At 52.3% G+C, this 14383-nt stretch overlaps 3 protein-coding genes across 7 annotated transcripts in view; 1 reads left to right on the forward strand and 2 right to left on the reverse strand.

The window, feature by feature from the left end:
- The window catches only part of SRA1 (steroid receptor RNA activator 1), an 8432-nt gene extending 5254 nt beyond the window's left edge, over positions 1-3178 (reverse strand). The window contains exons 1-2 of one of the 2 annotated variants that reach the window (XM_011965053.1): positions 2296-3178; positions 2015-2140 (exon numbers count right to left, since the gene is read on the reverse strand). In XM_011965053.1, the coding sequence (XP_011820443.1) occupies positions 2015-2140; positions 2296-2356 (187 nt within the window). In that variant the 5' untranslated portion in view covers positions 2357-3178. Of the gene's footprint in view, positions 1-2014 lie in introns of both variants that reach the window. The other variant, XM_011965054.1, reaches the window with a different exon arrangement.
- Positions 1-9650, reverse strand: part of APBB3 (amyloid beta (A4) precursor protein-binding, family B, member 3) — a 14904-nt gene extending 5254 nt beyond the window's left edge. Inside the window, exons 1-14 of the mRNA XM_011965055.1 lie at positions 9054-9650; positions 8607-8770; positions 8449-8525; positions 7526-7586; positions 7216-7362; positions 6963-7090; positions 6709-6714; positions 6452-6566; positions 6230-6314; positions 5885-5968; positions 5504-5619; positions 5178-5369; positions 2296-3693; positions 2015-2200 (exon numbers count right to left, since the gene is read on the reverse strand). Coding sequence (XP_011820445.1) covers positions 3457-3693; positions 5178-5369; positions 5504-5619; positions 5885-5968; positions 6230-6314; positions 6452-6566; positions 6709-6714; positions 6963-7090; positions 7216-7362; positions 7526-7586; positions 8449-8525; positions 8607-8770; positions 9054-9102 — 1461 coding nt within the window. The 5' untranslated portion in view covers positions 9103-9650 and the 3' untranslated portion in view covers positions 2015-2200; positions 2296-3456. The remainder of the gene's footprint in view (positions 1-2014; positions 2201-2295; positions 3694-5177; positions 5370-5503; positions 5620-5884; positions 5969-6229; positions 6315-6451; positions 6567-6708; positions 6715-6962; positions 7091-7215; positions 7363-7525; positions 7587-8448; positions 8526-8606; positions 8771-9053) is intronic.
- Positions 9419-13948, forward strand: SLC35A4 (solute carrier family 35, member A4). Of its 4 annotated transcripts, none has more exons than XM_011965049.1 (3): positions 9419-9712; positions 10708-10806; positions 11406-13948. In XM_011965049.1, exon 3 carries the CDS (start codon positions 12011-12013, stop codon positions 12983-12985), a length of 975 nt encoding a protein of 324 aa, XP_011820439.1. In that variant the 5' UTR covers positions 9419-9712; positions 10708-10806; positions 11406-12010; the 3' UTR covers positions 12986-13948. The 4 variants fall into 4 exon arrangements, with proteins under 4 accessions (XP_011820439.1, XP_011820440.1, XP_011820441.1 ...); XM_011965050.1 differs by having other exon boundaries at positions 9694-9712; positions 10589-10806; XM_011965051.1 differs by having other exon boundaries at positions 9697-9712; positions 10645-10806.
- The last annotated feature ends 435 nt before the right edge of the window (positions 13949-14383 follow it).

Below are 14383 nucleotides of genomic sequence, written 5' to 3' on the forward strand. Positions count from 1 at the left end.
GGGGTTTCACCGTGTTAGCCAGGATGGTCTCGATCTCCTGACCTCGTGATCCACCCATCTCGGCATCCCAAAGTGCTGGGATTACAGGCTTGAGCCACCGCGCCCGGCCTACACTCTCCTATTTTTTTATTTTGGTTTTGGTTTTGTCACAGAATCTCGCTCTGTCGCCCAGGCTGGAGTGCAGTGGCGTGATGTCGGCTGACCGCAACCTCCGCCTCCCAGGTTCAAGCGTTTCTCCTGCCTCACCCTCCCAAGTAGCTGGTATTACAGGCCCCACTAATTTTTATATTTTTAGTAGACAGGGTTTCACCATGTTGGCCAGGCTGGTCTTGAACTTCTTATCTCAGGTGATCTGCCCGCCTTGGCCTCCCAAAGTGCTGGGATTACAGGCGTGACTCACTGCGCCTGGCCTCTTCTATTTTCTTCTTTGGCCACTTCCCAATCTCCTTTGATGATTCCTTCTCAACCTTGAAATGCTAGAGTGCCCTACGGCTCTGTCCCTGGCCTTATTCAAGTGCATGACATCAAATACCATCCTTGTAATGGTGACTTATTTCTCTAATTCTGGCTTAGACTTTTCCCGAAAAATAACAGCCTAAATTTCACATGGGCCCCCCAAAAAAACTCCCCCTCCCCAAAACCACTATCCCCCAGTCTTCCTATATCAAGCAAAAAATTTTAGTTATATGGATTCCTCCTAATCTACTCATTCCTACTGACCTTCTCCATCTCATATCCATCTAACTCCTAGTACCCTTATGCAAATCATTAAATCTTGCCTATATTACCATAATAGCTGTAATTTGTCTTTCCACTCCCCTAAAATCTTGTTTTCACACAGCAGACCATGATCTTTTCAAAATGTCAATCAGTCCCTGGTTCTCAAGCTAGGAAGATAGTGCCCACAGGGCAAATGTCTGGAAACACTTTTGGCTATCACAACTGGGTGGATGCTACTGGCATCTATTGGATAGAAGTCAGAGTTGCTGATAAACACACAGGAAAGTCCCTCACAAAGAATTATCTGGCCACAACCTATCAATACTGCTGAGTTTAAGAAACCAAGCCTTGTATCATTCTTCTTCTACAGCAAAAAGGGTGTGGAGAATGGAGGGCCACTGAAAGAACCAAACCTGAGCCCCTTTATGGCGGCCACAGCACAGCCCATTTAATGGCCTGGAAAATTCTCAGGGGGAAAGGTGGCTCTCCTCTACTTTAAACTTTTCAATGGCTTCCAACTTTATGTAGACTAAAATACAAACTCCTTATCCTGGTTTACAAAGCCCACTATCCTGGTTTACAAAGTGGCTGTAGCCAGCCACTCTGTATTTCATCAGTCTCTGAATTGGCCAAACTTATTCCTTTTGCAGCTGTTTCTTTTGCTTGGAATGCTTTTTGTGTGGCTTAAATATCAGCCCCTCAGACACCTCGTTACCCAGTCATATTACATCACCGCTTATTTTTCTGTAGCACCATCACCACTATTTAATCTTTCAGCCCATCTCCAGTGCTGCAACATGGACTCCCTGAAAGCAGAGATCTTTTTTCTCACTGCTGTCTAGTTGGCCCTTAAACAGTGCCTGACTTATAGTAAGTGCTCAGTAAATAATAGTGATTAAATGAATGAAAAACCGTGAAGTCTGATGATTATCATATACCTAAGTGAAGACAGAATGGACAAATGAATATGCCACTATGAGGTTCTGGGAAGAGGTATAGGTTAACAAAGATAAATAACTTGAGGATTAAAACTATATTAAAAGCCACGGGTCTGGATGAGATCACCTAGGATGAAAAAATAGAGTCTTTTTAAATCAATACACCATTTATTAACCTGAGCAGCAGAGAAGGGGCTCGGAAAAGCACCTGCCCTGAGACCTTTACTGGAGCCCCATAATCTCTCTCCATAAGGAGCCCTCGGGGAAGAGAAAAAAGCCTTCCAGACAGGCTTATCTCTTACACCCCCCCCCCACCCCATTCCCCGTCGGTCTCCGAGCACAGGGGCCCCACGCACCTCTGGGGGATCCATCCTGGGGTGCGGCGACCCTCTTGGTGAGCAGCGAGCGCCTGTGTCCGCTGGCCTGGGTCTGCAGCCCGTATGAGAACTGCGGCGGGTCGTTCCAGCCGCGCTCCTTGTTGCCTGCGGAGGCGAGGGATGTGTGAAGCGAGCCCGGAACTCCACTGATAGTTCATATTGGGGCTGGGGGAGACAGAGGGTCCAGACTCCGCGCCGCAACCGCCCCCAGCCTAGGCCGGGGCGAGGACCTAGTGCCCTAGCCAGTCGGCCGCGCTCACCCGGCTTCACGTACAGCTCAGCCATCTCCATTTCCGCTTGGCCAGCGGGGCAGCGCGTCATTTCCGGGACGGCCGCTCACAGTTGAGCCGCGTCCCAGGCCAGGCGGGTTGCCGGGAGCCCTGGAGGATGGATGATCGTTCACAGCCGTCGGGAGCTGCTGTGGGGACCCTGCGGCAACTCCCTAAGACTCGAAGGCTCCATCTAATGAACCATCAGGGCCCGGTCACAAGGCACCAAAGGAAGTTGTTGTCCAGGAGCCAGCGCTCTAGGAGCCCTCATCCTCTCAGGAGCAAGTTCGAACAACCAGAAGCTCCTGCCCCACATACGCCCCGCTGCGATCTAGCCAGGTTGACTTCTACAGTCTTCTCTTGCATTGCCCTGCACAATCTCCACATTCACCTCAGGTAGCCTCACTAACTAGTACTCATCTTCCTTCAATTCTCAGCTCAGATGTCAGTTCTTCAGGAGGCCTTCTGGAATGTCTCAGGCCAGGTTAAGTGTCTTACTTGAGCTCCCACAACCCTACAACCCTCTAAGATTTCCTAATTATATTACATCACATCTTCTGTCTTAAATTTGACTCTTGTTCATTTCCCTGACAGTCTCAGAAGGTGGGACTTTGCCTATTTTATTACATCCCCAGTGCCCAGCTTAGTGCGTGGCACAGGGAACTCCTTAGAAAATATGTTTGTTGAATGAATGAAGTCAGATCTCCATCACACCCATGCTGTCATGTGACTACAGAGAGCCACCAACATCAAGCACAGACACAAAGACGCTCATCTCACACAGGCTGTTAGCCCCCAGCCCTGTCCCAGGCCCAATATACTCACATCCAGTGAGGTCACTGAGGGATTTTTATTTGCACTGATTTTGCTATAAAGTGTTACTGAGGTAGAGCCAACTGTCCAGGGTTGGACAGGGGCAAGGAACACAAGGACCCAAGGAAAGGGAAGTCAGGGTCCTACATTGTGGTGCAGTGCCTTCCAGTCATCCATATAAACAATAAATTGGGCAATAAACAGACAGTGGACAAGGATCAGAGGGACAGGCAGAGAAGGAAGGCTTCAAGGGGTGACAGGCTATAGGCCTTGAGGAATAAAAGGGTACAGAGTTAGGCATGGACCCAGAGCCTCCTTCCCCAGCCTTCCCAGATAAGTTTAGGGCATGTGGAGCAGAGAGGGTTTCAGCCGGAAGGCATCAAGAAAAGAGAAGACACCCCGCTTTCGAGGGGTTGCCCCTGCACCGCCAACCCCTCCTTTGAGCAGGGGGAGGGGCAGGGGACCTCCTGGGGAATCCATGGAGCTGGTCCGCTTGAGCCGCAGGCGGGCACGGGCCTGGGCACCCCAGGCCTTGCCTCGAGCTGCAGAGGCCACAAGACACTTCTGGTACTGAACCTAGGGAGAAGGGGAATGTGAGGATCCAGCTACTTTCTGCCCCTAGACTCCCTGAAAGCTTCTGCTGGACAGGGAACTGGCCAAAGCTTCTGTCTGGTAACAAGGTTGGTAGTCGGCCACATGTGGAGTTTCTAGAGCATTCCCAGGTAGCTCAATAACAAAATCATAAAACTGTATCAGACACTTAAGGAGGGCGGGCTAAGTGCTAAGTGTTTTGTATAATTCAGTTATTTATGAGGGGTTATTATCCCTGTTTTGCAAATGAGGAAATTGAGATTCAGAGAGTATATGACTTGCCCAAGGTCACACAGCCAGAGAAAGGCAGAAATGGCATTCAAACCTAGTTCTCTGATTGCAGAGCCTGAACTCTTCATTACATGTACCACTATGTTGGCTCTTTTCCATCTCTCACTGGTGGGGACTAGTCCCTGGCAAAGCAGATTCCCTAGTTGAGGGTAAGGGTGTACAACTCAAACTCCAGCCCCAATGCAACTGCTCCCAGTCATCTCATCTGAATGGCTCAAAGGCGTCCTAATTGGCCTTCCTACCTCCTCTCATGTCCTCCAAATCTTTACCCATACTATAGCTTAAGTGATCATCCTAATACATAACCCTGACTTCACTGTGGGGCTTCAGTGATTCCTAGTGCCTCCAGATAAACTCATCACCCTGACCTATGAGGTCCCCCATAACCTGGCTTCTGTCATTCTCTCTGATCTCATCTCTTACTACATCCCCCTTGCATGCCAGATACACTAGATTCTTTCAGCTACTCTCATCCACTAATATCTCTCACCTTCACAGCTAAGGTTCCCTGTGCTTGGTACACCTGCCCACTCCACTTCACCTGGCTAACTTCCCTCTTGGACTGTCAGTTTTCTATCACCTCTTACAGGTAGCCTTCCTGACCCCTAAAGGGGCCACCTCTTCCATTAACCAGCAGTGTACAACTTATTTCTGGTCTATCTTGGCACTATCCTAAGTGTTTTGCGAAGGCAAGGGCTGTGCCCTCTATAACACTAAATTCTCAGGGTCAACTATGGTGCCTGGGACCCTGTAGGCACTCATATTTGTTGAATGAATGAGCAAACTGAACTAACAAAGTGTAAGCAACCCACAGTCAAATGCCCACAGATGCCAGGAAATAAACCTAAATGGGACAAACAGGAACAATGCCAACTCTTTAGGGCACAGCTTCTGCACAACTCTGGCTGCATGTTCACATTTACACGTGTGAACTGAGTGCCAGAGCTCTTGATATTTTAAGAAAAACAAGAATAGCGATTATTATGTGAAATGTCCTGGCCTTTAAGTATTGGCAACTAATTAAAACTTACTAAAAACAACATGAGGGCCAAAACATTAATGATGCAGAATCAGCCCAGGTTTGTGATCTCTAAAGAGGCTGCCAACCCTGAGCCCCAGTAAACAGCGGAGAGCAGCTGCAGGGCAATCCCACCCACCCATTCCCACCCATGACTCACCATACAGGCAGCCTGCACAGCTTCGGAGAGTCCCCCTGCATGGGGCTGGCACCAGAAGGCTGCGCACTGGAAGCTCTGACGACCCAGGTCAGCGATGAGGCCAAAGGTGTGTGGGTCGCGGCCAACACCAATAAATGTCACAAGGCGCACAGGGCACTGCCACAATGGCTCCTCCTCTGTACTGGCCTCTGCCTGCCCACACCAGGCCTAGTCACTAGGGGGCCAAGCACTGGCCAGACCCACTGAACTTTTCCGGCAGCAAGCAGTGACCCCTCAGCATCCCTGCTCACCCCTCCAAAGCCCCCAACTTCACCCTCTTCTGATACCTGAATGGGGTGTGCAGTCATGAGAGAGTCAGACACACTGAGCATGGTTGGGACCCAGGCATTCCGGTCCCCCCTGGTGGTGAGGGTACCAATGGCCTCGTTCAGCACATCCATGCCTGGGGGAACATGCCCAGCATGTCTCCCAGTTGTAAAAGAAAGAGTCTGCAGGGAGTGTCTAGCCCCCTCTCACTGACTTGGGATTCAGAGATAGGGAATAGGATAGTTGGGGCAAGGCTTAGAATTCTGAGTTGGGAAGGCTGGTAGATCCCAGGCGCCATAACAAGGCCATGGGAGGACTCTGAGAAATGGTAGTGGGCCCCACTTCACTCACCTTCCCCTTGCCTCACACAGCCCACCATATGCAGCCCCCTCAGTCCTCACCCATGGCTTTGGTGACTGGCAGTGTCCCCATGTACAGTGCTTCATACTTCTGAGCAGCTTGGCTTACTGCATCCAGCAGCTCCACTGAAATATACACACCAAGTCAGCCTGGCAGCTCTCTCAATTACCATTTTCCCCACCCTTCTGAATGGCCAGGACTCAGGTCAGAGCTGGTGCTGATAGAAGAAAAGGCTCACAGATGCTCCTCCAACTCGTGGCTTGGGATCCCTGAGACCAGACCCTCAGAAATTTATCCACAGAAGTACTAAATAACCAGAAATTGCCTACCCACAAAGCGGCACCAAAGCAGCCCAATGCAGCAATGCGGGACTCCCCTTCCCATACCTTGCCGTGGCAGGTCTTCAGGGGAGATGGGGTCTGGAGAGCAGCAAGAGGCATCAACACTGACCCCTACTCGCTCTGACAAGATCTAAAACACAATGAAGCCAGCATGAGCCACAGGGAGAGAGGGGAATTAGGGTAAAAGGGCCAATACCACCCCAACTACCTTGGAAGCTTCAGACCCAACCCCTTACCCACATTCCCTGCCCCACCCCTGACCCTTACCTGGGCACAAAGCCCATGTAGGGCACTGGCAATGACCTTGGCAGGGACATCACAGCGAAACACATGGCACTTGAGCATACAGCTATCTTTGTCACTTGCCACAAAAGCGAAGTCCCTAGCAGGGGCAGAGATGGGGCTGGGGTAGAGGCTGGTTAGAGGCAGGAGCCTGCAGGAGGCTGGAAAGTCAGGCTAGGGATATGGCAGGGATGGAGTAGGAAGGTCAGGAATGGGGCTCAGGATACCTGGTTTTCACTCACCTGTCACTGTTCCGGAAGCATGTGGGAGCACAGAAGGGAATCAGCCCAGTCTCTTGGACTCTCCCCCATTTGTCCCTGCTGAGCTGGGCCCACCCTCCCCAACCAGGGCTGGACCAGGCAGGGGAAGCAGTCCTGGGTCCACATCAGAGGATCTGTGTCCAGGGTTCAAGTACTGGTGATCAGCATCAGTGGGGATCACAGCCTGCAGCAGGGAGGGAGACGAGCTCTCGCTTGGGGGATGTAGGCATCCTCACCGGCCCTTGGAGCTCCCCACGCCCCACACACGGATGTGCACCAGAGGCTGGCAGTGGATCAGACTGTGGTCCAGGGGATTCACTAGGCTCATGGCATCCTTCTTCAGGATCATCAGCATGTTCTGGCCCTGCCAAGGGCAGAGGTCAGCTCAGAGCTCAGATAAAGGTCACTGCCATGAGAAATAGGCAATTCAGGGATAGCTACCTCTGCTGGGCCCTGGGCCCAACCCATTGAGGGGCCGAGCCAACTCACCTCACCCCAGGCACCATCTAGAGGCTGGCTCCCGCTGCGGGTCTGGGCCAGCTGCTGGATGCAGTTATTGACTGCAATACTGCTCTTCCCCGGTGCCAGGTCCTCTTCAGGTACCTCTACCCAGCCCAGAGAGCGTACTGCAAAGCACTGACAAGTTGGGGAAAGGGACAGGAATGAATAAGGATGGAGCAGGGTGGCAGGTGCCACAATACAAACTCCTTATCTTCACCCTTGATCACCTCTGCTCAGTCCAATCCCACCCTTGTCTTTCCCTTGGGACCTCCCAATGCCCTCAGGTCCAAGTCACTACCTTAGCCCCTGGCTCCATGTTCTGGATGTAGGATTCCTCACCACACCAGGACAGAGAGTTACTGAAACAGAGCAGAGGTGTTAAGAGGACCACATTTCCTACAGTAGGGACACTGGTGAGGCCTAGACTAATTGATAAGCACAGGATGAGGAACAAGACCCAGAATATAGCACCAGAAATATAAAAACAGAGCAGGGTAGAGCCCAGGACATATTAACATAACATAAAGTGTGACTTAGAATTTGAGGGAAAATTCAGGACACAACCCAGACACAGGACATAGAATAAAAGTCACAAGGCTGGGTGCAGTGGCTCACGCCTGTAACCCCAGCACTTTGGGAGGCTGAGATGGGTGGATCACGAGGTCAGGGTATCGAGACCATCCTGGCCAACATGGTGAAACCCCATCTCTACTAAAAATACAAAAATTAGCCGGGCATGGTGGCATGTGCCTGTAGTTTCAGCTACTCAGGAGGCTAAGGGAGGAGAATCACTTGAACCTGGGAGGCGGAGGTTGCAGTGAGCCAAGATCGCGCCACTGCACTCCAACCTGGGTGACAGAGTGAGACTCCATCTCAAAAAATAAAAAATAAAAGTCACAAAATGGAGCAGGGTTCAATATGTGGACCAGAACCCCAAAGTGGGACAAGAGATCCTAGAACAGAGGACCTAATGGCCAGGGTCTAGAACATAAGTTAGGACCAAGAATATGAAAAACATGTAGCTACAAACAAGAGTTTAGAACAAGGGATAAAACTTAAAATACTGACAGTTAAGAACTTGGGACAGAGCCAAGAACACAACAGAACCCAAAACATGTGACAGAATCCAAAACCTGGGGTGGAAAGCAGACCATGGGTCCAGCTGCGTTTTTGAACACCATGGAACCCCAAGCCTTTCATTTTGCCTGGGCCACTCGTTACCTCCGGTCCAGTGAGCTCTCCAGGCTGGAGAAGGATCTCCCTTTGAGGGGCCGCAGTCCCCAAATCCCCTCCGTTCCCTGTAGAGTGGGGGTTAGTCAGTGTAACAGCAGACCTGGGTCCACACACGGGCTCAGACCTCCTCCTCACATTCCACCTACCGTGCCTGGGTCCTCCGCATCTCCTAGTTCCCAGGCTGGGCGCTGCCACTGGGTGCTACCGCTGGGTACATGCCAATAGTAAGTACCTGCAGCATCGTGGATCTTCCTCCAGCCAGGAGGCAAGCCAGGCTCCCCCTCCAGACTCTGGTCCCCCCACAAGTCATCTACAGGAACACCGGATTAGAGAGGAGGGAGCATATTATTTGTGAGTTCAGAATAACATGCTGTCATAATCCTCTCTCCATCCCCAAACTGGGTCAGTTCTTAGGCTGAAGATCCAAGCTCCTCAATCTTGAAGACATCACATGTAAAGATCGGGTTCATTCGCCCCCTGGTCCCTACACAGAGAGGTATCCCCGACCCTGTCTTTGAGCCCCAGACTGGTCTTTCGGATTCCCTCGTCCTCCCTAAGCTCCTGGTCTTCCCACCGGGCCCCTCCGTGCACACCATCGCAGTTGACCAGAATGATGGCCAGCATGTAATCCTTGCCCAGCATAACCCCGGCCGCTCCCCGCCAGCCTCTGCCGGCCCGCACTCTCAGTCCAGCGCGACCTCCGGAGCTACTGCGCCTGCAAGCCCAGCCTCTCTGCGCCGCAGGCTGCCGGGCCAGCTGGCGCCGCACAAATACGGGGCGGGACACAGGGCGGGACACTGGCCGGTCCCGGAGGAGGGCCTAAGCCTCACAGCCCGCCCAGGTGTGGTGCGTGTAAACGGTCGTCTGGATCCCCGAATGGGTGCGTATTTCCGTGTGTGGGTCTGGGGGTGACCCAAGAACGCCACCGAAACCGCTGACACCGCACGACTATGAACTCATCAGGCGCCAGAAGACCGACACACCGGACATGCGCCGCGCGCACTCGCGCACGAGTGAGATCATCGCTCCCGGGTAGTGAGTGCGCTCACACTCAGCCTGAGACTCGACCGGAGGGGGTCACGTGGAAGTATCTGGGAGAGGCGGGCTCGGCCACTAGGAAAGGGCCTCACCCGTTCCAAAAATGCTCCGGAAGTGCCTTCGCCCTCAGTAAAGATGGCCGGGGCAGTCTGCATGAGGGAGGCGGGGATGCGCCTGCGCAACAAGTTCGGCTGGGAAGATGGCGGATGACAAGGTGAGTGGCCGTGGGGGTGATCTGCAGCCGGGCGTGGTCTTCTCCTTGACCTTTTTAGTTCCGGGGAGAAGCGACTCTGGAGCGGCTCAGGAGTGAGGATGTCCCTTGTTTCTTCTGAGGCTGCTGTCAGCTGCCTCAACAGTGTGGAGTGGTGTGGGGAGAGCATTCGGCGAGGTGGGAGGAGCCGTGGATCCCCCAGATGTACCCTCCTGGGAACCATCACGAACCCCACTTACTAGCACAGACTCAAAAACATTCACCCTTAAACACTCCTCACTTTACCCTATTCCCTACTTCCCGAAATTTTCTTCCCAGTGACACGATGTTTCCAATTACACGGACACTCACACCACCCTCGTTCAAACACTCCCTTGCATACACTCTGAATTTCATACCTACATGAGATCAAAATCACTCAGTCCATTTACTTACGCACTTGCCGACAGTCTTTTTTGTCATTCTCACTCACATCCAGTCACTCATATTCAGTTTGGGATGGCCTTGGGAAGAAAGAAGTGAAGCCCATCCAGGAACCAAGACAATCAAATTGTCCAGGAAACTGCCTCCGTCCATTACTCACCATTGGTCTACAAGCTCAGCATTACCCACACATTTACTAAATGTCAGGCACTAGAACATAGTAGCCAAGACAGACTGGTCACGACTTTCGAGCTCATAATGGAGTCAGTAGTGCTTTCCTGATGGACCAGTCCCTAGCTGTCCCTCCTGCCTTTCCTACATACTGCTTGCTATGTAAAATTCTTGTTGAGGTTGATGTAAGTTACTGGTCCAGATTCCATCTGTCAGTCCCTTCCTGGCCCTCATTTGAATTCTGTGCTTTTCAATGCTTTTCTTCTGTTGCCACTGCCATCTCAGGAAGCTTTTATAGGAAAAGGTCTTTCTGGCTCACCCCATCCCCTCCCAATTCCCAGCTTCTGATGGAATTGAGCAAGGGGTGGGGCTGAGTCAGACTGCTGGAGTCTCGCTTGTCCTAGGATTCTCTGCCTAAGCTTAAGGACCTGGCATTTCTCAAGAACCAGCTGGAACGCCTGCAGCGGCGTGTGGAAGACGAAGTCAACAGTGGAGTGGGCCAGGTAAGGACTGTCCCACCCCACCCCTGCCTTAGGCTTTATTGCCCAACATGCTCTTGAGAGTGTTAAATGAATGGTAGAGATTTATTCAGCAAATGATTATTGAGGGCCTGTTCTCAGGCATCCTAAGGACAATTTTTCTGAATGACACATGAACTAATATCTTAAGTAGAGGTTAAGTAGGTGAAGAGGGAAGGAAAGAACATTCCAGGCAGATAGAACAGCATATGTAAAAGCCTCGTGATAGGAAGTAGCATTATAAACATGAGGGGTGAAAGGAGGTCCATTTGGCTACAGTAGTTGGGGAGCATGCTAGGAAATGAAGCTGGAGAAACCTGCAGGGCTAGGAGCATCTCTGACCTTGTGTGGCAGTGGAGTTCTATGGTTGGAGCTTTCTGACCCCAGGGTTCTGAGATTGTGTGATCAGAACTGCTAGGTTCTTTTTCTGGCCCCAGAACCTTGGGAAAAATCTGGAGAAAATACCACGGTTGTCCAGGGTGAGGAGGAGTTGGTGGTGGAATGCTCTAATCCCAGCTTGAGTAGCCCCTGGACAGAGTCAGGGAAGAGCCTAGCTAAGTTTCATTCTGCATTTTTCTCTGCAGGATGGCTCGCTGTTGTCTTCTCCGTTCCTCAAGGGATTCCTGGCTGGCTATGTGGTGGCCAAACTGAGGGCATCAGCAGTATTGGGCTTTGCTGTGGGCACCTGCACTGGCATCTATGCGGCTCAGGCATATGCTGTGCCCAACGTGGAGAAGACATTAAGGGACTATTTGCAGTCGCTACGCAAGGGGCCGGACTAGCTCTAGGTGCCATGGAAGAGGCAGGATGAGCAGCTCAGCCTTCAGCTGGAGACACTTTATCTGAATTCCCCAGCTGTCATCCATTTGCTATCTCCAACTTTCCTGCCACCTTCATCCTTGCCTCCCTTCCTGCAGATTGTGAACAGCAGTTCCTCAGCCTGCACCCTGGATTCCTTCTTCCCCTTCCTAACTCCATGGGACTGGCCCCAAGATTGTGACTTCAAGGACTACCAGCCCCTTATTCTTCAAGCCCTGACTGTGGGGTTGGTAGATGCCTCTGATCCTCAGTATTCTCTCTGGCAATGTTCCACAGCTCCTCCTTCCTGGTAGCTGGCTCCGTAACTTGATTTTCCCCAAACGTGTTGCAATCCCTGCTGCCCCTTAGTCACCCAGGGTCTGGTGTGGGTATGAGTGTAGAGGATGGGGGTATGCCGGGCCTGGGCCATCCCAGGCAGGCCCGCTGGACCCTGATGCTACTCCTATCCACTGCCATGTATGGTGCCCACGCCCCATTGCTGGCACTGTGCCATGTGGACGGCCGAGTGCCCTTCCGACCCTCCTCAGCCGTGCTGCTGACTGAGCTGACCAAGCTACTGTTATGCGCCTTCTCCCTTCTGGTAGGCTGGCAAGCATGGCCCCAGGGGGCCCCACCCTGGCGCCAGGCTGCTCCCTTCGCAGTATCAGCCTTGCTGTATGGCGCTAACAACAACCTAGTGATCTATCTTCAGCGTTACATGGACCCCAGCACCTACCAAGTGCTGAGCAATCTCAAGATTGGAAGCACGGCTGTGCTCTACTGCCTCTGCCTCCGGCACCGCCTCTCTGTGCGTCAGGTGTTAGCGCTGCTGCTGCTGATGGCTGCGGGGGCCTGCTGTGCAGCAGGCGGCCTTCAAGTTCCTGGGAACACCGTTCCCAGTCCCTCTCCAGCAGCTGCTGCAAGCCCCATGCCCCTGCATATCACTCCGCTGGGCCTCCTGCTCCTCATCCTGTACTGCCTCATCTCAGGCTTGTCTTCAGTGTACACAGAGCTGCTCATGAAGCGACAGCGGCTGCCCCTGGCACTTCAGAACCTCTTCCTCTACACTTTTGGTGTGCTCCTGAATCTAGGTCTGCATGCTGGCGGCGGCCCCGGCCCAGGCCTTCTGGAAGGTTTCTCAGGATGGGCAGCACTCGTAGTGCTGAGCCAGGCACTAAATGGACTGCTCATGTCCGCTGTCATGAAGCACGGCAGCAGCATCACACGCCTCTTTGTGGTGTCCTGCTCACTGGTGGTCAACGCCGTGCTCTCAGCAGTCCTGCTACGGCTGCAGCTCACAGCCGCCTTCTTCCTGGCCACATTACTCATTGGCCTGGCCATGCGCCTGTACTATGGTAGCCGCTAGTCCCTGACAACTTCCACCCTGATTCCGGACCCTGTAGATTGGGCGCCTCCACCAGACCCCTCTCCCAGCCTTCCTCCCCCTCCCATCAGCAGCCCTGTAACAAGTGCCTTGTGAGAAAAGCTGGAGAAGTGAGAGCAGCCAGGTTATTCTCTGGAGATCGGTGGATGAAGGGGTACCCCTAGGAGATGTGAAGAGTGAGTTTGGTTAAGGAAATGCTTACCATCCCCCACCCCAACCAAGTCCTTCCAGACTAAAGAATTAAGGTAACATCAATACCTAGGCCTGAGAAGTGACCCCATCCTTGATGGGCAGCTCCCTGCCTTGTCCTGCATGAACAGAGTTGATGAAAGTGGGGTGTGGGCAACAGGTGACTTTGCTTGCCTACTTTAGTCACCCAACAGTGGCTACTGCCTACAGTAGCCACTGGAGCTGGCCGCTCCAGCCCAGCCATGGTGCATGACTCTTCCATAAGAGATACCCACTTTCATGCAAGAAGGCCCTGTTGCCACAGATTATACAACCATTACCCCAGCCACTTTGACAATTTCCCCCAGTTCCAGCAATGCCTAGAGACATGCTCCCTGCCCTTTCCACAGTGCTGCTCCCCACACCTAGCCTTTGTTCTGGAAACCCCAGAGAGGGCTGGGCTTGACTCATCTCAGGGAATGTAGCCCCTGGGCCCTGGCTTAAGCCGACACTCCTGACCTCTCTGTTCACTCTGAGGGCTGTCTTGAAGCCTGCTACCCACTCTGAGGCTCCTGGGAGGTACCATGCTTCCCACTCTGGGTCCTGCCCCTGCCTAGCAGTCTCCCAGCTCCCAACAGCCTGGGGAAGCTCTGCACAGAGTGACCTGAGACCAGGTACAGGAAACCTGTAGCTCAATCAGTGTCTCTTTAACTGCATAAGCAATAAAGTCTTAATAAAGTTTTCTAGGCTGTTGGGTGGTTCCTACAACCACAGCCACGATTGTCTTGTGTCTTCTGTCTAACAATTTTGTTCTTCTGGGGTCCTGAGTATTTTAATTCTGGGGTAACTTTTATTTTATTTTATTCATTTATTTATTTATTTATTTATTTTTGAGACGGAAGTCTCACTCTTTCACCCAGGCCAGACTGCAGTGGTGCGATCTCTGCTCACTGCAAACTCCGCCTCCCAGGTTCACGCTATTCTCCTGCCTCAGCCTCCTGAGTGGCTGGGACTACAGGCGCCCACCATTGCGCCTGGCTAATTTTTTTATATTTTTAGTAGAGACGGGGTTTCACCGTGTTAGCCAGGATGGTCTCGATCTCCTGACCTTGTGATCCGCCCGCCTCAGCCTCCCAAAGTGCTGGGATTACAGGCGTGAGCCACCGCGCTTGGCCTGGGGTAACTTTTAGACTAAGAAAAAATTGTTTTCTC

The sequence above is a fragment of the Mandrillus leucophaeus genome, unplaced genomic scaffold, assembly GCF_000951045.1.
Source record: "Mandrillus leucophaeus isolate KB7577 unplaced genomic scaffold, Mleu.le_1.0 Scaffold714, whole genome shotgun sequence".
NCBI classification, from domain to species: Eukaryota; Metazoa; Chordata; class Mammalia; order Primates; family Cercopithecidae; genus Mandrillus; species Mandrillus leucophaeus.

Bases quoted from the DNA above. Each gene is read 5' to 3' on its own strand.
- SLC35A4 (XM_011965049.1), top strand. From the start codon at position 12,011: ATGAGTGTAGAGGATGGGGGTATGCCGGGCCTGGGCCATCCCAGGCAG.